General features: G+C 35.9%; 1 protein-coding gene across 2 annotated transcripts in view; it reads right to left on the reverse strand.

The window, feature by feature from the left end:
• The window catches only part of LOC123529323 (reelin-like), a 418,269-nt gene that overhangs the window by 57,657 nt on the left and 334,036 nt on the right, over nucleotides 1-26,576 (reverse strand). For both annotated transcript variants that reach the window (XM_045309613.2, XM_045309612.2), the window contains exons 46-49: nucleotides 20,823-20,994; nucleotides 12,553-12,693; nucleotides 12,002-12,173; nucleotides 1,312-1,502 (exon numbers count right to left, since the gene is read on the reverse strand). In XM_045309613.2, the coding sequence (XP_045165548.2) occupies nucleotides 1,312-1,502; nucleotides 12,002-12,173; nucleotides 12,553-12,693; nucleotides 20,823-20,994 (676 nt within the window). The remainder of the gene's footprint in view (nucleotides 1-1,311; nucleotides 1,503-12,001; nucleotides 12,174-12,552; nucleotides 12,694-20,822; nucleotides 20,995-26,576) is intronic.

Genomic DNA, 26,576 nt, shown 5'->3' on the forward strand with positions numbered 1-26,576 from the left:
ATGTTTTCAGAGATGTGGCTGTAATAAACTGTGCTTAGTGACATGGCTGTAACAAAATGTTTTTAGAGATGTGGCTGTAATAATCTGTCTGTAGTGACATGGATGTAACAAAATGTTTTAAAGATGTGGCTGTAAGAAACTGTGCTTAGTGACATGGCTGTAACAAAATGTTTTTAGAGATGTGGCTGTAATAATCTGTCTGTAGTGACTTGGATGTAACAAAATGTTTTCAGAGATGTGGCTGTAATAAACTGCGTTTAGTGACTTGGCTGTTACAAAATGTTTTAAGAGATGTTGCTGTAATAATATGTCTGTAGTGACTTGGATGTAACAAAATGTTTCAAAGATGCGGCTGTAATAAACTGTGCTTAGTGACTTGGCTGTAACAAAATATTTTTAGAGATGTGGCTGTAATAAAGTGTGTTTAGTGACTTGGCTGTAACAAAATGTTTTAAGAGATGTTGCTGTAATAATATGTCTGTAGTGACTTGGATGTAACAAAATGTTTCAAAGATGCGGCTGTAATAAACTGTGCTTAGTGACTTGGCTGTAACAAAATGTTTTTAGAGATTTGGCTGTAATAAACTGTGTTTAGTGACTTGGATGTAACAAAATATTTTTAGAGATGTGGCTGTAATAATCTGTGTTTAGTGACTTGGCTGTAACAAAAGGTTTTAAGAGATGTGGCTGTAATAATCTATCTGTAGTGATTTGGATGTAACAAAATGTTTTAAAGATGTGGTTGTAATAAATTGTGCTTAGTGACTTGGCTGTAACAAAATGTTTTAAGAGATGTGGCTGTAATAATCTATCTGTAGTGATTTGGATGTAACGAAATGTTTTAAAGATGTGGTTGTAATAAACTGTGCTTAGTGACTTAGCTGTAACAAAATGTTTTTAAGAGATGTGGCTGTAATAAACTTGAAGTGATTGGCTGTAACAAAATGGTTTTAGAGATGTGGCTGTAATATACTGTGTGTAGTGATTGGCTGTAACAAAATGTTTTTAGAGATGTGGCTGTAATAAACTTTGTTTAGTGATTGGCTGTAACTAAATATTTTAGTGATGTGGCTGTAATGAAACGATGTGAAATAATGTTATAGTAACATTAGAAAGCTTTCCCAATGACTACTGTGAGCAGAAGAATTAGCCACCACATACATACACCCAATACATCCACATATTTCATAAAAAAAATGAAAACAACAAAATGGTGATTCATTCCTTAGAGGATATTAATCTACAAAATAAAAATAAACTGTTTTAAATAAGCAAGATTTTATAAATTTATTTAAACTTTCAATAACTAACGTAGGATTTCGGTAGTTAAGATAATGCATCAATGTCATGCTTGTCCAGGTTACACCATCAGGAGAGTGACCAACAATTACGCTCTCATCCACATTATCTGGTGTTGATTCACAACCATACATAAAGGTAAACTGAATAAATGCAGCATCACTGAGATCCAGGAAATGGGAAGCCAAGATCCGTGAACAATTCTGAAACACACAATGAAATTTGTCGTTTTGTTTTTGCTTAAAGCCATGTCATCCTAAACATCTTGATTAAAATTTATTATAGAAATTAAGCTTTTGTTACATTGAATAAACGAAACAACAGCTATCTGTAAACTGATGTATGCTCCCTGAATATATCCTGGATACAGGAAGTGTTACAACATTTGCTTATAGGACATTAGGACAGGAGTGTTTTACTGGTATATACAGCAGGACATGTTATTAACTACATGAAAAAAAAAAAAGATTATTAGAGTAACATTCTCTTTCTGGCAAATAGGAGAGATGGTGCCTTTATCAGAGAGGGACCCCTTATACTGAGGTATATGGTAGCACATGTATATATTGACAATATAAAAAAGAACTTTTTTTTGGCAAATAGGCAAATACAAGAGGAAGGTCCGCACTTATTAGTGGATGAGGGAGCATTTATACTTCAGTATATGGCAAAACAATGCACATGTATAGTTTGACAATATACACTGGGGTATACAGTAGTTCATGCTAAGAAAAAATTCTTTGCAAAAAGATAGAGGGGAAGCATTTTATACATGGGTATAGCCTAACAATATAAGGTAGTACAGGTATATAAGCAACCTGATTGTTTTTTTTTCAAATGGGAGGCGGCACATTTATTAGTGGATGGGGGGCATTCTTTCTAGAGAAAAACACGTATATCTTGGGCAAGGTCCTTTGAAAACTTTTACACGAGTTATCAGCATAACAAAATACAGCATATTGTAAAATTTCAAAGGGCTACAACACTTAAACCAGGCATAGTACATGTATGTCCTAAAAATATGCACGTTTTCTCTCCATACCAAATCCATTGAAATTTGTAAGAGGAGTTGTTTGGACAAGGCTGTTATCAGTTTTGGGCAATATACAGCATTCTCTAAACTTTCAAAAGGCCACAACACCTAAACCAGGCATGATAACATTCATACCTGGAAAATACGCACAAGTACATTTCATACTGACACATTTCTGTTCGGGCCAAATCCCTTGGAATCTGTAGGAATTATTTGGACAAAGATTTCAGAATGGACAGACAGATGAATGGACACAAAGAAGGATGGTGGATGGAAGGACAAGATGGCAACTATATGCCTGCACCCATCACTGAATGTGTACAAGGAGCATAAACAAAACAAGTGAATGAAATATTGACATGCAATACAAAGTCCCCTACTGTTTGGCAACTAATTTTCTCTACTGCAGTATAACATTATGATCTGATATCTGTCAATAATGTATAAACAATATTGTACTATATATACAATATGTTATAACACAACATTTTGATTAAAATTTGCATATACAAAAAGTTATTTATTCCTCAAAACATCTATAAAATATAAACATGACCAGAAAATGTCTCACCCTAGGGCAACTGGACTAATGCTAGGGGGTTTTATACTCCCATTATATTTTTAACACTATTGCAAAAATTAAAATTTTGATAAGTGGAGGTGCACAAGCACTCACCATGGGGTGTAAAATGAGTTTTTGAACCATCAATATATGTAACGTTTTTTGAGAAATTGCCATTTTTGTGATTTTTCAAAGGCATTAAAAAATCTAAAAATTGCTAATTTCTTCAAAGTCAAGGTCACTAGGGGACCAGGACTCACCGTGGGGATGTAAAATTAGTTTCTAAATTATCCTACAAGGTTTAAAAGAAATATATGTAACGGTTGTTTTTGAGTTATTCCCAATTGTGTACATCACCACTGCCGGCGGAATTTGGATTGCTTAGTCTCGCTTCCACTAAAAGAGGGCGAGACAAAAAGTACTTACTTTCAATTTTGATAATATTTTATTTTGAAATTGGTGGGAAAATATGAGAAAAACAAGAGTGCCCTGAAGGCCCTGTATCACTCACCTGACCTATTGATCTAAAGATCAGATCATCAAGATTAACATTCTGACCAAGTTTCATTAAGATATGGTCATAAATGTGGTCTCTAGAGTGTTAACTAGCTTTTCCTTTGATTTGACTTAGTGACCTAGTTTTTGACCCCACATGGCCCAGATTCGAACTTGACCTTAAGATCATAAAGGTTAACATTCTGACCAAGTTTCATGAAGATACAATCATATATGTGCCCTCTAGATTGTTAACAAGCTTTACCTTTGATTTGACCTGATGACCTAGTTTTTGACCCCACTTGACCCAGATTGGAATCTGATCTTTACATCATTAAGATTAACATTCTGACCAAGTTTCATTAAAATACGGTCATAAATGTGGCCTCTAGAGAGTTAACTACCTTTTCTTTGATTTGACCTGGTGACCTAGTTTTGACCCCACATAACCCAGATTCGCGAACATGACCTAAAGATCATCAAGATTAATATTTTGGCCAAGATTCATGAAGATACAGTCATAAATGTGACCTCTAGAGTGTTAACAAGTTTTTCTTTTGATTTTTTGACCTGGTGACCTAGTTTTTGACCCCACTTGACCCAGATTTAATATTAACCTAAAGATCATCAAGATTAACATCCTGAAAAAGTTTTATTTAGATATGATCATAAATGTGGCTTTTACAGTGTTACCTAGTTTTAACTTTGATTTGACCCGGTGACCTAGTTTTTAACCCTACATACCCCAGATTCAAACTGGAAGATCAAAGATTATCAAGACCAACATTCTGAAGATACAGTCATAAATGTGGCCTCTAGAGTGTTAACAAGCTTTTCCTTTGATTTGACAACGTGACCTAGATTTTGATCCAACATGACCCAGATTCAAACTTGACCTAAAGATCATCAATTTTAACATTCTGATTAAGTTTCATGAAGATACAGTCATAAATGTGGCCTCTAGAGAGTTAACAAGCTTTTCCTTTGATTTGACCCCGTGACCTAGTTTTTGACCCAACATGACCCAGATTCAAATTTGACCTAAAGATCATCAAGTTTAACATTCTGACTAAGTTTCATGAAGTTACAGTCATAAATGTGGCCTCTAGAGTGTTAACAAGCTTTTCCTTTGATTTGACCTAGTGACCTAGTTTCAGACCCCAGCTGACCTAGATTTAAACTTGACCTAAAGATCACCAAGATAAACATTCTGACCAAGTTTCATTAAGATATGGTCATAAATGTGGCCTCTACAGTGTTAATTAGCTTTTCCTTTGATTTGACCAGGTGACCTAGTTTTTGATCCAACATGACCAATATTCGAACCTGTCCTAAAGATCATCAAGTTTAACATTCTGACTAAGTTTCATGAAGATACAGTCATAAATGTGGCCTCTAGAGTGTTAACAAGCTTTTCCTTTGATTTGACCTAGTGACCTAGTTTCAGACCCCAGCTGACCCAGATTTAAACTTGACCTAAAGATCACCAAGATAAATATTCTGACCAAGTTTCATTAGGATACGGTCTTAAATGTGGCCTCTACAGTGTTAATTAGCTTTTCCTTTGATTTGACCAAGTGACCTAGTTTTTGATCCTACATGACCCAGATTCGAACTTGACCGTAGGATCATCAATATTAACATTCTGACTAAGTTTCATGAAGATATAGTCATAAATGCGGCCTCTACAGTGTTAAAAAGCTTTTCCTTTGATTTGACCTGGTGACCTAGTTTTTGACCCCAGATGACCCAATATCAAACTCATCCAAGACTTTATTGAGGATAACACTCTGACCAAGTTTCATTAAGATTGGGCCAAAATTGTGACCTCTAGAGTGTTAACAAGCTTTTCCTTTGATTTGACCTGGTGACCTAGATTTTGACCCCAGATGACCCAATATCAAACTCGTCCAAGATTTTATTGAGGGTAACATTCTGACCAAGTTTCATTAAGATTGGGCCAAAATTGTGACCTCTAGAGTGTTAACAAGCTTTTCCTTTGATTTGACCTGGTGACCTAGTTTTTATCCTAGATGACCCAATATCGAACTCATCCAAGATTTTATCGAGGGCAACATTCTGACTAAGTTTCATTAAGATTGGGCCAAAAATGTGACCTCTAGAGTGTTAACAGTCAAATTGTTGACGACGGACGGACGGACGACGGACGCCGGACACAGGGTGATCACTAAAGCTCACCTTTGAGCACTTCGTGCTCAGGTGAGCTAAAAAAATACACCAATAAATTTTTTGAATTGGGTTCATGAGCTTTTATTTAAATATTTTACAGACTAGAGGAAAATATCAATGTTGACTTTTGACCTTCAAGTGTGACCTTGACCTTACAGCTAGGGGTCTGGGTATGGCACATGACACATTGTCTCATTATGGGGAACATCTGTGTCAAGTAATATTAAAATCCCTTTAAGGTAGGCAGAGTTATGGACCAGAAAAGAAACAAGAGGGCCATGAAGGCCCTGTATCGCTCACCTGACCTATTGACCTAAAGATCATCAAGATTAACATTCTGACCAGGTTTCATTAAGATATGGTCATAAATGTGGTCTCTAAAGTGTTAACTAGCTTTTCCTTTGACCTGACCCGGTGACCTAGTTTTTGACCCCACATGACCCAGATTCGAACTTGACCTTAAGATCATCAAAATTACCCCAGATGATCCAATATCGAACTCATCCAAGATTTTATTAAGGGTAACACTCTGACTTAAGTTTCATTAAGATTGGGCCAAAATTGTGACCTCTAGTGTTAACAAGCTTTTCCTTTGATTTGACCTTGTGACCTAGTTTTTGACCCCAGATGACCCAATATTGAACTCGTCCAAGATTTTATTAAAGGTAACATTCTAACCAAGTTTCATAGTGATTGGGTCATTAAGATTTGACTTGGTGGCCTTGTTTTTGACCCCAGATGACCCAGTAGCAAAATCGTCCAAGATTTTATTGAGAGTAACATTCTGACCAAGTTTCATTAAGATTGGGCCAAAATTGTGACCTCTAGAGTGTTAACAAACTTTTCCTTTGATTTGACCTGGTGACCTAGTTTTTGACTCCAGATGACCTAATATCAATCTCGTCCAAGATTTTATTGAGAGTAACATTCTGACCAAGTTTCATTAAGATTGGGCCAAAATTGTGACCTCTGGAGTGTTAACAAGCTTTTTTTTAACTGACCTGGTGACCTAGTTTTTGATCCCAGATGACCCAATATCAAACTCGTCCAAGATTTTAATGAGGATAACATTCTGACCAAGTTTCATTAAGATTGGGCCAAAATTGTGACCTCTAGAGTGTTAACAGTCAAATTGTTGACGATGCACGATGGACGACAGAAGACGGACACAGGGCGAAAACAACAGCTCACCTTTGAGCACTTTGTGCTCAGGTGAGCTAAAAAACTATTAAAACTGTGACCTTGACTTTTGAGTTAGGGTTAAGGGTATTGCGTAAGACACACTGTCTAATTATGGGAAACATTTGTGCAAACTAATATTAAAATCCCTTAACGGATGACAGAGTTATTGACCTTACAAGAAAAAAAAAACTATTGACCTTGACCTGCAAGTGTGACTTTTGACCTAGTGATCTGGGTGTTGTGCATAACATGTTGTCTTATTATGGGGTACATTAAATTTTGTGCCAAGTAATACTAAAATCCCTTTAAGGACTGTAGAGTTACAGGTTACAGATGGGATAGGAAAAAGGCCCTGTTGATCTTGACCTTGATCTTTGAGCTAATGGTCCAGATTTTGTGCATGACATATGGTCTGATCCAGGAGAATATTTGTCCTGACTAATATTAAAATCTCTTGATGAATGACAAAGTTATGGACCAGATAGGAAACAAGAGCTGTCACAGGAGACAGCGCGCTTGACTATTTCCATGCTGGGTAGTGAAACTGGGCACATATGAGGAAGCTGGAGCTGTCACTGAAGTGTTTAATTACAACAATGTGTATGAAGATACTAGACAAAAGCCCGAGTAATAACAGGGATAGAGAAGTGTATCAAAACCTTAAACAAGTATAAAAGGGACATAATTTATGAAAATTTTTACAAGGACATTGTGTACATGTGGCTAAAAATGTTGAGCAACTATTGTGTCATATGATGTTGGTGACCATGTGAAACCACCGTTTTAAGTTTAAATAAAATCCATTTAGTAATAACAGAGATCTAGTGAAAAAGCATCAAAATTAAACTGAAATTCTAAGTAAAAAAGGGATATAAGTCACTAAATATTTGTGCCAGAATTATGGACCTTGCTTCATATGATGAGGATGACAATGTGGAAGAACTATTTTAAGTTTGAATCAAATTTATTAAGTAATAACACAGATAAAGTGAAGGTGCAACAACATTAACCTGAAATTCTAAGTAAAAAGGGGGCATAAATCATGAAATATTGGTGCCAGAGTTATGGCCCTTGTGTCATATGATGTGTGTGATGTTGTGCTACAACTATTTTAAGTTTGAATCAAATCCGTTTGGTAATAACAGACAAAGAGTGAAAGTGCATCAAAACTTTAACCTGAAATTTTATGTAAAAAGGGGAAATAATTCATGCAAAATTGGTGCCAGAGTTATGACCCTTGTGTCATATGATGTGAGTGATGATGTCGAACAATTGTTTTAAGTCTGAATCAAATCCATTTAGTAATAACAGAGACAGAGTGAAAGTGCACCAAAACTTTAACCTGAAATTCTAAGTAAAAATGGCGCATAATTCATGAAAAATTGGTGCCAGAGTTATGGACCTTATGTCATATGATGTGGGTGATAATGTGGAACAACTATTTTAAATTTGAATCAAATCCATTTAGTAATAACTGAGATAGAATGAAAGTGCACCAAAACTTTAACCTGAAATCCTAAGTAAACAAGAGCTGTCTCCATAGGATGACACATGCCCCCGATGGCACTTTGAATGAATAGTTATGGCCGATGTTAGAGTTTAGGACCTTTGACCTACGGAGCTGGGTCTTGCGCGCGACACGTCGTCTTACTGTGTCACACATTCATGCGTAGTTGTTTTAAAATCCATGCATGAATGACAAAGATATGGACCGGACACGCCCATCAATGCACTATCATGAACAAGAGATCACAGAGTGATCTTGGCGCCCACCAATGTGCCATTTTTGAGTGTTCCAAATTTCAACACTTACTGACTAGCTCAAGGTCAAATTTCATTTCCGTACACAACATTGTGCATGTGGTCCAAATTCGAAAGCTGTAGCTTGAGAAATGTGAAAATAGGTCACTAGATCAATTTCAAGGACAAAGTTCTTTGTACACAAAACTATGCATGTGCATCAAGTTTGAAGGCTGTAGTTTGAGAAATTTGAAAGTAGGTCACTAGGTCAATCTTAATGTCACAGTTTATTTTGGTACAAAAAACTATATAAGTGGTCCAAATTTGAAGGCTGTAGCTTGAGAAATGTGAAAGTAGGTCACTAGGTCAATGTCAAAGTTTGTTTCGGTACACAATCCTATGCATGTGGTCTAAATTTGAAGCCTGTAGCTACAGAAATGTGAAAGTAGGTCACTAGGTCAATCTTAAGGTCAAAGTTCATTTCGGTACACAAAACTATGCAAGTGATCCAAATTTGAAGGCTGTAGCTCAAGAAATGTGAAAGTAGGTCACTAGGTCAAAATCAAGGTCAAATTTTTTTCGGAACACAGAACTATGCATGTGGTCCAAATTTGAAGCCTGTACCTTCAAAAATGTGAAAGTAGGTCACTAGGTCAATGTAAAGGTCAAAGTTTGTTCGGTACACAAAACTATGCAAGTGGTCCAAATTTGAAGGCTGTAGCTCGAGAAATGTGAAAGTAGGTCACTAGGTCAAAATCAAGGTCAAATTTTTTTCAGAACACGGAACTATGCATGTGGTCCAAATTTGAAGCCTGTACCTTCAAACATGTGAAAGTAGGTCACTAGGTCAATGTAAAGGTCAAAGTTTGTTTCAGTACACAAAACTAGTAGCTTGAGAAATGTGAAAGTAGGTCACTAGGTCAAAATCAAGGTCAAATTTCATTTCGGAACACAAAACTATGCATGTGGTCCAAATCTGAAGCCTGTACCTTCAAAAATGTGAAAGTAGGTCACTAGGTCAATGTCAAGGTCAAAGTTTTTTTCAGTGCTCAAAACTATGCATGTGGTTCAAATTTGAAGGCTGTAGCTACAGAAATGTGAAAGTAGGTCACTAGGTCAATACCAAGGTCAACTCATGTCAAGGTTCATCTTGCCACTCAAAACCATACATGTGGTCCAAATTTGAATGTTGTAGGTTACTGACAAAAAGATTTTAAAAGCTTTTCCCTATATAAGTCTATATGAACCATGTGACCCCAAGGGCGGGGCCATATTTGACCCTAGGGGGATAATTTGAACAAACTTGGTAGAGAACCACTAGATGATGCTACATAACAAATATCAAAGCCCTAGGTTTTGTGGTTTTGGCAAGAAGATATTCAAAGTTTTTCCCTATATAAGTCTATGTAAACCATGTGACCCCCGGGGCGGGGCCATATTTGACCCTAGGGGGATAATTTGAAAAATCTTAGTAGAAGACCACTAGATGATGTCACATATAAAATATCAAAGCCCAAGGCCCTATGGTTTTGAACAAGAGGTTTTTCAAAGTTTTTCCCTATATAAGTCTATATAAAACATGTGACCCCCAGGGCCGGGCCATATTAGACCCCAGGGAAAGAATTTGAATCATCTTGGTAGAGGACAACTAGATGATGCTTCATACCAAATATCAAAGCCCTAGGCTCTGTGGTTCTGGACAAGAAGATTTTCAAAGTTTTTCACTATATAAATCTATGTAAATTATAGAAATAAACAAAGGGCCATAACTCATTAAAAGATTGTTGAACCAGTCTGATTTTCAGGGGGACACAACTAGAGTACCAATACATCATTCTGACAAAGTTTGGTCAAAATCCCCCTGGTAGTTTCTGAGGAGATGCGATAACGAGAAATTGTTAACGGAAGGACAGACGGAGGGACGGACGGATGGACGGAAGGGCGTCGGACCACGGACGCAGAGTGATTTGAATAGCCCACCATCTGATGATGGTGGGCTAAAAATGACCTTTAACGTCTAAGTGTGACCTTGACCTTTGAGCTACGGACCTTTGTCTTGCGCATGACACGTCGTCTTACTGTGGTACACATTCATGCCAAGTTATTTGAAAATCCATCCATGGATGACAAAGATATGGACCGGACACGCCCATCAATGCACTATCCTTTAAAGTCTAAGTGTGACCTTGACCTTTGAGCTACGGACCTGGGTCTTGCGCGCGACAAGTCGTCTTACTGTGGTACACATTCATGCCAAGTTATTTGAAAATCCATCCATCGATGACAAAGATATAGACCGGACACGCCCATCAATGCGCTATCCTTTAATGTCTAAGTGTGACCTTGACCTTTGAGCTACGGACCTGGGTCTTGCGCGCGACACATCGTCTTACTGTGGTACACATTCATGCCAAGTTATTTGAAAATCCATCCATCAATGACAAAGATATGGACCGGACACGAAAATGCGGACAGACTGACAGACCGACAGACCAACGGACTGACAGACCGACAGACAGTTCAAAAACTATATGCCTCCCTTCGGGGGCATAAAAAGGGGATAATTCATGAAATAGGAGTGAGAGTTATGGCCTATAACCCAGATGATGTGGGTGATGATGAGGAATAACTATTTTAAGTTTGAAGCAAATCCATCAAGTAATTACACAGATGAGGAGAAAAAAGAGAAAGTGCATCAAAACTAGCCGACACCGGGGCGAGTAGGATAGCTCTCCATATACTTCGTATAGTCGACCTAAAAAACCCTATTGAAATTTGATCTCAAAGTGTGACCTTGACCTTTAGCTAGGGTACTGGGAGTTGTGTCTGATTATGAGGAACATCTATGTCAAGCAAGCAATTATGTAATCTCTTGATGGATGACAAAGTTCTGGACTGGACATGAAACAGACCATGTTCATGCCATGTTAACATTTGACTGCCAAGTGTGACCTTGACCTTTTAGCTAGGCATCTGAAAGTAGTGCATGACTCATCCTCTTATTATGAGGTACATTTGTGCAAAGTAATAATAAAATCCCTTCATGCATTGTTGAGTTACAGACCGGACAGGAAAAAAGCCCTGTTGACCTTTGACCTCCAAGTGTGACCTTGACCTTTAAGCTAGGAGTCCGGGTTTTGCGCATGACACATTGTCATTTATGCCAAGTAATATTAAAATCCCTTGATGAATGACAGAATTATAGACCGGACATGAAACTATAGACAGACGAATGATGGACAGATGGAAAAGTGCAATCCTATAGTACCGAAACTGGTTTTCAACCAGTAAGGGACTAATAAGATAAAATGTGCCTTTAATAGCTGTAGTGTCATTACTCATTTGGTAATTTTTCTGACATCGCATGTAAAAATGATAAAATTATATACATCTTAATAGAATATAAAGTAACTTATAAACTGTGTTCTCTATTTCTTTGACTGTCAAGTACTGCTAGTATCAAATTAAATATCTCTGAAAAAAAATACAGGAATATTTACTCCAGTAAAATGATAAGCTAGACCGGAGGCCATAGTTTTACATGGTGTTACTCTCTTGCCACCAACCATCTTGTACCAGTTGTTGGTTTCAGTCTCAAACTTGTCATACAGATAGTCTGGTAAAGCTGTTACAGCTGTCCCACATGTATCTCCTGACCATCCCTCATCACAACTGAAACAAAATCTTCCCAATCTTATTTCTGTGAAAGATTACATATCCTCTTAGACCAAAAATTGTACTCAAGTTTCTTATTGATCTTTGAGTAGTTTCTTCCCTTACCAAGAAACTTTTAAGAAAAGTTTGAAATGATCCAGTATACTAAAGTATGTTTGATAAAGTCCAGTTCACTACAGTAAGAACTTCTATTCTAGAGAGACTACCAATAATCACTTTCATGTATCCATGGTATCAGATGTTCCTATCATTCAAAGTGTTCCCCTGCACTAACCAGTAAGTGCAAACTTAAAATCATATAGAAATTATTCTTGCAGACTCAGTAATGGACACAGGAATAAAGTACAAAATGATATATGGACATAGATATACTAACATGCAGCCATTTTGTGTACATTTTCCATGTCCAGTACACCATGTTGGGCAATGAGTACCAATATATATGTTAGCTATTGCCCATGTATCCTTCACATTGAATCCATCTGGCTGGTACCAAAGGAACCGTGTTTCTTTTGACCTGATAAATATCAACATTTTTATACATTATTACATTTTGTTAAAACCGCCTCAGTAGCCTTGTGGTAGAGCGTCCACTTCGAGTGCGGGAGGTGGTTGGTTCGATCCCCGGCTGTGTCATACCAAAGATGTAAAAAATGGTGCTAGTAGCTTCCTCACTTGGCGCTCAGCATTAAGAGGGTAGTTAATATAATGTCAATATAATGTGACTGGGTAGTATCATGCCACGTGTCTACGGCATGATATTCCAGTGAGGCAGCATTATAAAGTTGGGCATTGTGCTCACTGCTACAAGTAGACACCGTCGTTTATATGACTGAAAAATTGTTGAAAAAGACATTTAACCCAAACACACACACACATTTTGTTAAAGGGGAATATGCAACATTTTGAAATATTTCTTAGTAGGAAGAACTACATTTGGGCCCCGATTTTTCAACAACATATTATTCGTAAACCTGGTGTTAATCGATGGAAACTTTTGGTCCCGAATTGCTTTCTATATAATGTATGTAAAATTACATGGATTACCCGAAATCAGTTTTGTGAATACATGCCATTATTCGAAGTCTTTTTTGAGCACTGTGGATTGTGTTTGTAAAGAATTTCACACCTATTATTCGAAGTACACTCCAATTAAAATATAAATTACTGACACGCTCAACATGTGACGTGGTTTGTTCATAAATAAATATCAAATCGTGATAATTACACTTACCGCATTCAGTTTGTTTGTAAAAACAACTTTGATAGTGGTGAATTTTGTTAAAAAGTGTTCACGTTTATTTCCAAACTTAATTACGATTAGACAAACCTGCAAACAATATACTTAGCCACTTCTTTATAAAACAAGAGGACCATGATGGTCCTGAATCGCTCACCTCTTCCCACATGACCCAGTTGATAAACATTCAGACCAACTTTCATACAGATCCCATGAAAAATATGGCCTCTAGAGAGGTCACAACGTTTTTTCATTATTTGACCTACTGACCTACTTTTTGAAGGCACGTGACCCACTTTCGAACTTGACCTAGATATCATCAAGATGAACATTCTGACCAATTTTCATGAAGATCCATTCAAAAATATGGCCTCTAGAGATGTCACAAGGTTTTTCTATTTTTAGACCTACTGACCTAGTTTTTGATCGTACATGACCCTGTTTCAAACTTGACCTAGATATCATCAAGATGAACATTCAGACCAACTTTCATACAGATCCCATGAAAAATATGGCCTTTAGAGAGGTCACAAGGTTTTTCTTTATTTGACCTACTGACCTAGTTTTTGAAGGCACGTGACCCACTTTCGAACTTGACCTAGATATCATCAAGATGAACATTCAGACCAACTTTCATACAGATCCCATGAAAAATATAGCCTCTAGAGAGGTCACAAGGTTTTTCTATTATTTGACCAACTGACCTAGTTTTTGATGGCACGTGACCCACTTTCGAACTTGACCTAGATATCATCACGATGAACATTCTGACCAATTTTCATGAAGACCTCATGAAATATATGGCCTCTAGAGAGGTCACAAGGTTTTTCTATTTTTAGACCTACTGACCTAGTTTTTGACCGCACGTGACCCAGTTCCGAACTCGACCTAGATATCATCAAGATGAACATTCAGACCAACTTTCATACAGATCCCATGAAAAATATGGCCTTTAGAGAGGTCACAAGGTTTATCTATTATTTGACCTACTGACCTAGTTTTTGATGGCACGTGACCCAGTTTCGAACTTGACCTAGATATCATCAAGGTGAACGTTCTGACCAATTTTCATGAAGATTTTGTGAAATATATGGCCTCTAGAGAGGTCACAAGGTTTTTCTATTTTTAGACCTACTGACCAAGTTTTTGACGGCACATGACCCAGTTTCGAACTTGACCTAGATATCATCAAGGTAAACATTCTGACCAATTTTCAGGAAGATCTTGTGAAACATATGGCCTCTAGAGAGATCACAAGGTTTTTCTATTTTTAGACCTACTGACCTAGTTTTTGATGGCACGTGACCCAGTTTCGAACTTGACCTAGATATCATCAAGATGAACATTCTGACCAACTTTCATAAAGATCCCACAAAAAATGTGACCTCTAGAGTGGTCACAAGCAAAAGTTTACGGACGGACGGACGGACGCACGGACGACGGAAGCTGCATGATCACAAAAGCTCACCTTGTCATATGTGACAGGTGAGCTAAAAAGAGTGACTTTTTAAAATCTTTGTGTTCAATGTCAGAAAAAGAGTGAAAGACGATCTTCGCAAAAAGTTTTTGAAACAGACAGTTATTACTTCATTTTTCAAACAGTGAATGTAAAACAATGTACAACAGATGAGATGATAATGATATCAGTGTTACTGACATATTCGTAAATGTTTTATATCATATGCGACTGTTTACTTCCTGTGTATAATTTTTAAAGAATGTGTATGTGGAATTATGAAGATTTCTTTGCAAATAAAATTGAAAAAATGTATTAATCCTATCTGTCTTAAATCTTTTCTTGAATATTATATTAACAACAAGCTGTTGGAGGACAGCAACGCTCGACTATTCAGCAGCCTTGTCAACTGAATGAATACAAAAGTCGAAAAAGGGGAATAATTTAGTAAATCAAAGGCCTGAATGGCCTGAGTCGGCTAATGATTGATGTACTGACAGTATAGTCTACCAGTTTCAGTTTGTTTTTGTTTTTTTCTTAAAATTTCATAACACAGCTCGATATTTACCCAAAATATTATATCCGGATACGATTACACTTTTCTCCAGTTTGAACAATATATTTTACAAATTGTGATGATACGAAGACATTTAGCAGCAATTGGCAGTATCCGACATTGAAGTTTATGGTTAAATTACCTCTTATTTAAATCTTTTCATAAAAAAGTTGTTTCGTTTCACCAAACATAGACGATCTACTTTCGATTTCAAAAACTACAAAAAAATACAATTTAATGTTTCGCCGATTTGTTTATTTCTCGAAAAATAAGAATTAAAATCATTTTTAATATCAATAGTAACTAAACAAACCAGTAAGAGCTTCTTCTTCCGATAATTTATCCGTTTACTGACTGCAAAATTCAACCCACGCAAAGTTTATAGAAAAGATACGATGCGTGTTTACGTTCAATGTGGGAGAATTAAGGCTGATCGGCTATGTTACCTAACGCATCCAGACGATTCAGATTTTGTTTTTAAAAATGCATTGTGTGCGTTTCTGTAATTTTATATACGTTTTTATACGCTTAGAAATTATTAGACATGTGTATTTGCATTATTTCTATACGTAATTTACGCTAATATGCATCTTATCTGGAGCCCTGCTGGAACTAATTTTTGTCTTTCGCTGGATGTTACCCAAGCTTTGTAAGCCTGCGCAATTCTTAAAATGCACATTTATGCTTAATGAGTTACATTCGAGAATTGCACAATTACAAGTCATAAATATGACAGATTACATCGTATATTGGTCATAGCAAAGGGAATTGACACAACTTAACTTCATTCATGCAGTGAACTGTTTGAAATTTGAGAAATGTTATTCGGTCCATTTAAAGAATCGTTGGATAGCAAGGACTCGTCAAAAGGCTTTCAGCCTTTAGCCGACTCAAAAAGCAAAACAGGGTTATGAAACCTGCATACTGCTTATCAGCTCATGACAGTGGACAAGTGTGTGAAGTTTCAATCCATTCCCATTAGTTGGTACTGAGATACCAGCTTACATATAAGAATTTAACCAAAAACTGGTTGAAAAAGGGGCATAATTTTGTAAAATGCAAAGTAGAGTTATTGACCCTTTGCACTGCATGTCATATCATGACAGTGAACAAGTGTGTGAAGTTTCAATCCTTTCCCATTAGTGGATACTGAGATACCAGCTTACATACAAAACTTTAACCAAAAACTGTTAAGTCAAAAAAGGGGCATAATTTTGAGAAAAAAAATGAATAGAGTTATGGGACCTGCTTTGTGCATGTCAGATCATGACAGTGAACAAGTGTGTGAAGTTTCAATCCATTCCCATTAGTGAGTACTGAGATACCAGCTTACATGCAAAACCTTAACCAAAAACTTGTAAGTCGAAAAAGGGGCATAATTTTGTAAAAAAGCAAAATAGAGTTATGGAACCTGTGCAATGTAAGTCAGTTTATCACAGTAAATAAGTGTGTGGAGTTTCAATCCATTCCCACAAGTGGTTACTGAGATACCAGCTTACATACAAAACCTCAACCAAATTGGGACGCAGACGCGGACGCAGACACCGACGCCAATAGCTCTACTATTCTATGAATAGTCGAGCTAAAAATGTGTTTATCAAATAACGTTGTACTCAGCTCTGATAGATCTGTCAAAGTTGGCAGCAAGTTGCTACATTTGAAATGAAATAGAGACCAGTCGGAGTCAGTAGTTGGATTATTCGAACCCATGCATTATTCGAAATAAGATTTTGGTCCCTCTCACTTCGAATAACTGAGGTTTGGCTGTAGGTGACTATAAACAAAAAAGATACAGCCATTTGAATACCATCTATTGATGAAACGGCAGCCATTTTGGGCACAGTGACATCATCATTCTTTCTTTATATGGGCATTAACATATTTGGTTAATCAGTGAATAAATATGTAAGAGAATCATATTTTGTGTAAGCCATAATATGACATGAACATTAGTTTCTTGTGAAAGTGTATATCTTAAATCTAGATTTTATGTTTAATTGTTTTTAACACAATTTTGGTATATATACCAAATTTGGTTATGTAACTGTGCCCAAAATGGCTGCCATTTCACTAAATTGATAACATTTAAACTGCCATATTATTTTTTGTTTGTAGTCTGATTTTCATAATTTTTTCACCAGATTCTTTTTTTCATTAAAATCTTTCAAAATACATACATTGTCAAATATTGAATATTCCTCTTTAAATATCTAAATATAAGTCTAACAATGTGTTACATGATCGTTTAAGAAGGCAACCTTCTCTATCATAAGTACTGAAACTTCCATGACAAGGACCAGTAGTACTGTTCCACAGAGTACTTGAATAACTGAGTACAAGCTCGTATAGATGATCACATTCATTGTCTGTTTAGTTCAGTATACATGCAAGGTATATGTAACGGTAAACTACAATTAATTCAGTAAAAATTTTCCTTTTAGAGAATTAGTTCAAATATTTGTGGAAACAAGAAACTACTTTTGAAATAGTGCATGCCCCCAATACTGCTTCACTTGAATGGAAGTGGTAGCTGATATGCAATATCAGGGTAAACGTTTGGTCAAATCCATCCATGAACAACAAAGTTACAGACCATACACAAAATTAGGATGGATGTTCAAAAAGATGGATAGATTATGGTCAATGTACACTGCACTTCCTGTAAATGCCCTCTATCATTGTGTCACACAATTTGTGTGCACTTTGCATATATTTCCTATAGTAGTAGAGTTATGCCCTTGACAAAAACATTCAGGTAAAGGGAGATAACTCAAAAAGGAAGGGTAGATTTATGGTTCTTGCACATGACATATTATCATGTCATACTGATAATTTGTTCCAACCTTTTTTTAAATCCATCCATGAATGACAGTTACAGACCAGACAGGAAATCCAGACAGGCATTAAATAAAGGGAGATAATTCAATAAGTAGGAGGGATTGATTTAAGAACATCAATAAACTACAAAGTTGAAGACCAACATGAAATTCAGATGTACAGTCATTAAAGGGAAATAATTCAATAAGTAAGACTTATGGTTCTTGCATGCAACCAATTGATCAAAACTTCCATTTTGGTAAGGTGAGCATCTGTGCCAAGCAATCGACCAGTTTCACATTCGGCAAATTTAGTATTCTCAGGATTTCTCGCCAAATCCCAAATTTTCAAATCGAGGCACAGACTGCCGGGTCAGAACTAAGTGATAATGATAATGAAGTTAAAGGATGTTGCTTGACAAAATAATTTACCATTCCTACTGAAAAGTCATTGTTCCTGAGTTCCTTATAAGTCAATAAAAAAGGAATCTTAAATGTAAATTTTTATTGGGTTACAAATATTAGACCAAAGTTGGTAGATCTAAATTACTTACATGTGACACAGTGCTCTGACATTCAAAGAACTGCTATTTTTCAAAATAGGTTGTTGATATTCATAACTTTAATCCCACTCTTCAGATACTAATATTTTACCAGGAAAAAAAACAATATGTCTAACACTAAAATGTTTTCCGCCCGTCACCGCCTTTTAAGTTGCTATAAATTTGTTAATAATAGTTATTAGATACTTTGTACAATTGAAGTTTTTTTTTCATTTTTAATACGTATGCCATCTGTTTCATTTATTTTGTATATACCAAATTTGTCAGTTAATTACTATTGTTTAAGTTATCCTCGATTTTTGGAAAATCAAGTTGAATCACATTTCAATAAATGCAAAAACATCAGAATTATTACCAGCATTTAGTAGCTTTTCCGCCCATATGTCTATTTTATACAGCAAGGAAAGACTATGACATGGGGTATATTCTCAATTGATCACCTCACATCAGCTGATGTAAGAATTCATTTTAATAAATTATTGTTGCGCCTTGGTGGTTAGTCTACATTCTGATTAATTCTTTGTATCAATTGTGCGAAAAAATTTTAAAAAAGTTTTATTTCGCATAATTGCAAAATATTATAGGTTGTTTGCAATCTAAATGCAAGCAGTTATCTGGCTGCATATACAATATAGCACCATATGGAAACTTAGTAAAGTATTTTCTAAAATATAACAGTTCAGAAGAACTTTACCAGTTTTCCATTTATTACTTGATCTTGTATCTATTTGAAAAGCGGTATGATTTTAATTTACATGTAAATGTGTTTCCTGCCAATTCAAATATCTTTAGGCTTGCCTTGAGGTTTTTATTCTAAATCCTAAAGTTGATAATTTGATATTCTATCAGAAAGTTACAATTTTCTAAGTGAAGATGCATCTAAACATTGCTTTTATAGCATTTTAGCAGTTTTGTACATTGTGTGAGCTTTCTTCTACAAACACATCGCAAAGACCTTAATAAATGTATTAAGTATAAAGTCAATCCTTTATATAGTTTTCAAATTATTCTCAGGACAATTTTTTATATAATAGGGAGATAATAAAAATAGGGTGATCTACAGTTATTGTTAATATGTACTGCACTCCCCCTCAATGTGCCCTATAAGAATCTAAAATTTGAAGAAAGTATCTCTTATAGGTAAGAAGAGATGCTCTAAACAAAGTATTTAACACAAAGGGAGGTAATTAAATAATGAGGCCAGCTAGAATTATGGCTCTTAGTTACTGCACTTCCTCTCACTGACCTCTGTAAATGTGTCAAGTATTAAGTCAATCATTTATACACTTTTCAAGAAATACACTGGACAAGTGTTCATACATAAAGGGAGATATTTCAAAAACAGAGTAAGCTATAGTTATTGTTCTTTGACACTACACTCCCTCTCACTGATTTCTATTAATATGTGAAGTATTAAATTAATCCCTCATATAATTTTCAAATTATTCTCTGGACAAACTTTTTTCACATAAAGGGAGATAATTCAAAAATGGGTTCAGGCTAGAGTTATGGTTCTTTGACACTGCACTTCCTCTCACTGACCTCTATCAATATGTAAAGTATCAAGTCAATCCCTTTCATAGTTTTGGACTTAGACTCTGGCTCTCTCAATGAGCTCTACCATTGTGTGAAGTTACAACTTAGAACCTTTAATACTTTTTGAGTTATGCTGTGGACAAGAAGTGTGATGGACGAATGGAGAGACAGACAGACGGACGGACCGACCAACAAGGTGGCGATTATATGCTACCCTCTTCGGGGAGCATAAAAATTGTACTTGAAAGGACAGAGATAAAACGAAATGGAGATTGTAGCAGCTAAAACATTAAATTATACAAAATACAATAAATTGCTACGATTCAATTAATTTAAATCTACTCTGGTGACAAGGTGTACCACTTCCTTAAGGCAATAAATCTACTTTTACTTCTTCTTTCTATGTAAGATTTTATGTTTAATACTGAAATATGACTTGAACAATGATACTGAACTCTTTTATTACACCTATTACCTACCTAGTATGGAATGCAAGTGGAATGCTATGTCTGTTCCTTCCCCAGTTATAATCTGATGGAAATGCATTATCTGGTGAAAACACTTTGTTGCAGTCAATGTTTGAGGGGTAACATGGCTTCCATAGTGGTTCCCAGGTCACTCCCTTGTCCAATGAGTAGGCTAGGTGTATCTCTAGAAAAGCAAACAAATATCACCTTGAAATGAGTACATAATTTTTTGGTAGAAGACCTCTTAACAATGCTACATTCCAAATACCTTAACTTTAGGCCAAAGTTTTAGACAACAATGAAAGTTCTTCCTATATAAGTCTATGTAAAAGGAGTCATCCCCACCCCCACACCATGGGTGGGGCCAATTTCACAGGGGCAAGATTTGAACAATTTTAGTAGAGATCCAATACACAATGCTACAAGTCATAAGCACAAGCACTTGAGGCTCTAGATATGAAGATTTGTAAAGTCTTTCTTATATAAGTCTATGTAACACAAATGAACCACATAACAGGGCCAATTTTGACCCAAGGGGAATAATTTGAACAAACTTCAGAGTAGACCACTTCACAATGCTACATGCCAAAGATCTAATCTCAGGGCATTACGGTTTTAAAATGAAAAAGTTTTATAAAGTTTTTCCTACATAAGTGAACCCTAGGGCGGTGCCAGTTTATATCCAAAAGACATGCTTTGAACAAATTTGGTAGAAGACCACTGGACAATACTACATACCAAATATCTAAGCTCTGAGCCTTGCTGTTTTGGAAAAGAATATTGTTGAAGTTTTTCCTTACCAGAATTCTGCATAGAATGGCATTCTTTGAACAATTTGGTAGAGGACTATGCAAGGAATATCTAGGCCAAGTTTCATCAACTTCCACCTAACGGTTTCAGAGAAGATATTATTTGACAAAAAGTGTGGAGGGATTCACAGATAAATGGATGATGGAACTTCTTATGGTACAGTCATTATGGGGCTACTCCTTTCGTTCTCTCTATTGTTTGTTCACCAATGTAACAGAATTTTAGCTACCGTAATCGGCTGAATATAGGTCGCACTCGTGTATAGGACGCAGTGAAAAAATATCAGCAGAATTCTGGAAAAATGCTTATACCCACTTATCACTTATCTGAATTTATGTTTGTCCGAAATTCGCTATAGTTTCTACGAACTTGCCTGTTTTTGTAAATCATTGTCGATATTTTTGCATTTTGTGCAAGTATTTAAATTGAAAAGCATAAACTCTGTGTTAGCACTAAACTGCCACATCCTCTCATCACTCAATGAATACTGATGCCGGTAAAAACAAAGTATACTTTGGCACGTGGCGGTAAAATGACATACTTTTAAGACTGGTTTGCAAATTGTTTTAAACATTACGGATCAGGGACTATGATCATATTGGATCAGTCTAAAATCTCGCATACACATGTTTACAGTTTCCACCGGGTATGATTAAATGGTTAATTGTTTGCAGATTTTGACAGTAGGTGTAAGATACGTAATGGCTCGGGCATGAATTTCTCGATGAACAAGAGGATTATAGACAACTATCAAAATTATGTTTGAAGGCTAGATAATCGATTTCCAGGCTACCTGATTTGGAGATTCAAGTATTTTAATGCAAAATGTGTGAAAACACGCCGGGAAAGTTTTACACAGGTCTTTTAAAAACATAATGATCAGTTACAGAAATGCATTGTAAAATATATTTTAATGAAAAACAGCATTTATTTATCTTAAGGTATTGGACCCCTAATAGTAATATTTAGAAAATAGCATTTGCTTGGTATATTCTTAAAGTTGACCATGTTTTGCACTTTGTTGAAAATTTTAAACAACTTTTACCATGCCGTTTTTGTAAATTTTGTATAATTTATGTTATTTCCTCAAGCTCAAGTAGAGACAAATTTCAATGTGATGGCCACTATCTAAAACGTTTGCAGAGAATTCATTACAGCATTAATTTTGATAAAAGAAACATCAAACTATTGTTAAACAATTATAAAACACAAAATAAAACTGTAAACATCATTTTTTTCAAGGGTGCCTCAAGTAAACAGATTTAATGAGACAGAATTCTAACTCCAATATTGAAAAGTTAAGGTCGAATCCTATGGGTCTGAATTTTGCTCACTTCATTCAAAAATAACCTTGGGGCAGAAATAAAACCTACCTGCATTTCTTCCACAATAGGTAATCTAAAGAATGAAGGCAAAATAGAGAACTTTTACCGCACGTAACTCAGTATTTTTAAAGATGTCTAACTCTACCCCTCCTGATTCAGAGGTAAATTCACTTTGAACAGCAAGAAATCGCTTATAAAATGAAAATTTTCCAATTTTGTACAATACATCCATAATAAGTCTTGAAAGAAGTAAAAACTTACTAGAAAAAAGGAAAATATGGAGAAAAAAAATTTGGTCCCAGTGGGGCTTGAACCTACGCCCCCCTGGAAATTGCAGTCAAAGTAGGTTTATGGTAGGAATTGAATACTCTTCAAAAAGGAGGTACGCTATAACGGGTCCAATACCTTAAGATTTTACATGAGCTCTAAATTTTACATTTTATACAAAAGTAATTTAAGACGCCGGGGTCCGATACCAGCTATTAGCTATGCCCGAGTCATTGGTATTTACTCCCCTTGAATTCTCTTCAATATAAAGGTACGCGGTGTAAACAAAGATTGATTTTCTTAATTTCTGAGTCAGGGGAAATGTTTGGTCTTTTTCTATCCCCATATATAGGACGCATCGGTCCTTTGAGCCCAGAATCTCAGTAAAAAAATGTGCGTCTTATATTCCTAGGATGATAGTAATTAAAAGGACACAGAATGAATAGAATCACTGTTATCTATTGTTCTCCTAGCAACATAACTATCCTGTGGACTGAGGGACATGCTTGACTATTTCGATGCTGGATAGTGAAATTGGGAACAACTGAGGAAGCTGTCACTGTCACTTGAGTGTTTAATGACTCAAATATGGATGAAGATATTGGACAAGAGCTTAAGTCTCAAAAAATGAAATCAGTATAAAAGGAACATAATTCATGGAAAACTTCTGCAAAAGTAATGCACCATGTGTCATATCATGCGACTAATAATTCAGAACAACTATTTTAAGTTTTAATCAAATCTATTTAGTAATACTAGAGATACAGCAAAAGTGCATCACAACTTGAACCGGAAATTCTATTAGTAAAAGATATAGTGAAAGTACACTACAATTAATTGGAAATTCTAAGTAAGAAGGGGACATAATTCATGAAATATTGGTGGAAGAGTTACGGCCTTTGTATCATATGATGTGGATGATGATGTAGTACAACTATTCTAAGTTTCATGGGTGAAAGTATGGAATCCTGAAAATCCTGAAAAAATTGCTGGGGGCCACTAGGGCCCCCAGTGGGTCCAGGGCAAAGCCCTGGTAGGGGGGCCAGGGGGGCGAAGCCCCCCGGAAGCTACTGAAAATTAGTGATATTGAACGCTTAGAACAGCCCTATCCTAGCCTTATATGTAGAGACCGTACCATAGCTCTTCGCATACTTTGATTTTTCAAACTAAAGTGATTTTTACAAGTGCACCGGTTACGATAAAAATGTAAACAACGGACTCTGTCTATGAAACTTTGAAATGAATGAATGACAGTCGATCTCAGTCATAATACTGATTGACAGTGAATGCTAATGACTCCATGTGTTGCAGAAAGGTATTTAGTTTGTAACTGTAATTTCCCATCAATTGAAATCCTCTCAAAACTGGTAAAATAATTACTTATATTTGGACAAATCTCATCGTCTTTGCCGTTCGGCAGCTGCAAAAAGGGCAAATATAAAAGATTCAGTGTAAGTAATATTTCACTGGTACTGCCAGTTAGTAAGTTCATACTCTGAACAACACGTCAGAGAAATTTGGGCAGATTTGACCAATTATGACGTTGGCAGCATTAGATTATATTGTTTCTTTACACAAAAATTGCCGTTAGGTAACAAAGCGAATACGCCGATAATCCGGAGTTCACCGATTATTGTTCCAGTTCACGCAATGTAATCCAGCAATTAAACTGCATAGCTATTAGCTACTGCTGTTATAGGGAAGTGGTAGAGTGTCTGCCTTAGGGGTGAGAGGTCCTGGGTTCGAGTCCCAGTTAGAGCTTAACTATTTAGATTCTGCTAAAGCATAGTTTTGCTGTTAATAGACTGTTCCAGATGTTCTAAATTTTTAGCACACAGTATCATGGATCAGTATTTAGCAATCCAGATCAAAGTTGAATGTTAAATCAAATGCACCCAATTAGAAAATATTGACTATATTATGTCCCTTTGATGTTTATGTTCTCCATGTTCAAGAAGAGTTACATTTCCTTGATCACAAAATTTTAGTTATCATGAAAATATTAAATGCTCATAACTCCGCACTTCTGGTTAAAATAGTGTCTATATTTCTGTTTTTGAGAAATATATGGACATTTCTCTTCATTTCAAAGCTTTTTAACTCCAAACCTATGATTTGAAAAACTTAGGTACTATCTCTATTATATGTTTGCCAAAAAATTACTTATTATGTTGCACAAAATGCATGATTTTCAGTTAACAGTAACTTTTTTAAGTCAAGGACTTGTTTCAACAATATACCCTCAACATGTTTTTGTAAGGTTCAGACTGAAACAACCCGATAATTCTAGCAACATTTTTGTTTTTTCATGCCAACCTATTTTTTTTTTTTTTTTTTTTTTTTTTTTTAGTTTTGGCACAACATTCACTAAATGCAGACCCTGCAATATCCGGTTTTCGTAGCCAAAGACCCCATAGATCACCATCAGTGCCACATTCAGATAGCCAAACCAATCTCCATCTGTTACCATGTTTGCTTTCTAAGTCCTAAGTATTGTACGCTGGCGGTAAAAACGTCATTTTTCACCCACTGTCCCGTGCAACCCTAATTACAGCGCGTTCATCCCCAAAAGAAATCTTGATCTTCGTGTTCCTCATGGAAAGATTGATACTTTGGAGATAAAAAGCCTGCAAAGCGTAGAAATCAAGGACATGCGTTTGAAAGTCCGTGCAAACTTTGACTCGGCATTTTTTTAGGCGCACGTGAAAGTCATAAAAAACGTGAGTGAATAGTTATATAAACGGTCGTCTTGCTTCCTTTTATCAGTATTCAGCTGTTTATATATTTTTTCTTGTATCCTATCTGATCTACCTTGCTTTAGATTCGAAAATCCCGGAAAATAATTATTTTGGGAAGTGTCTAAAAAATATGGACACAATAATTATCATCAACCAATCCCTGTTCAAAGCGGAAAGAACATTAACAATTATCGGTAAATATTCTGTTGATAAAATAAGTACTGGCCTTGTTTTCGTCATCAGTTAAAACCCCCTCAAAGAGCTAAAAGAAGTGTGTCTGTCACATGGCATCTGAAGTGGAGATCAAAGTTGCCCGAGATTGTCATGGCATTACGTCATATTTTCGCGCCATGTGACACATCACTGTCTAATCGTACCGCCTCGTTCTTTTAAAACAGTATAAATGTATCTTCTTTATTTTGTTTAAAAAGCGAATGGCCAATATTCCGTATAAACTGACAGGTAAACTGTGTCAAACGACAAGTGACCTATTTGCCCTCAAGGAATTTATATTTTGTTTGAGAAGAAATATCTTACATAGTATCCTGTCAAAAATACACCTACAAGATTCATTTACTAATCAAACTTATTTAAAACCACAGCAACATACTGCTTTATTTTAAAAC

This window comes from Mercenaria mercenaria, chromosome 13 (assembly GCF_021730395.1).
Source record: "Mercenaria mercenaria strain notata chromosome 13, MADL_Memer_1, whole genome shotgun sequence".
Taxonomy (NCBI): Eukaryota; Metazoa; Mollusca; class Bivalvia; order Venerida; family Veneridae; genus Mercenaria; species Mercenaria mercenaria.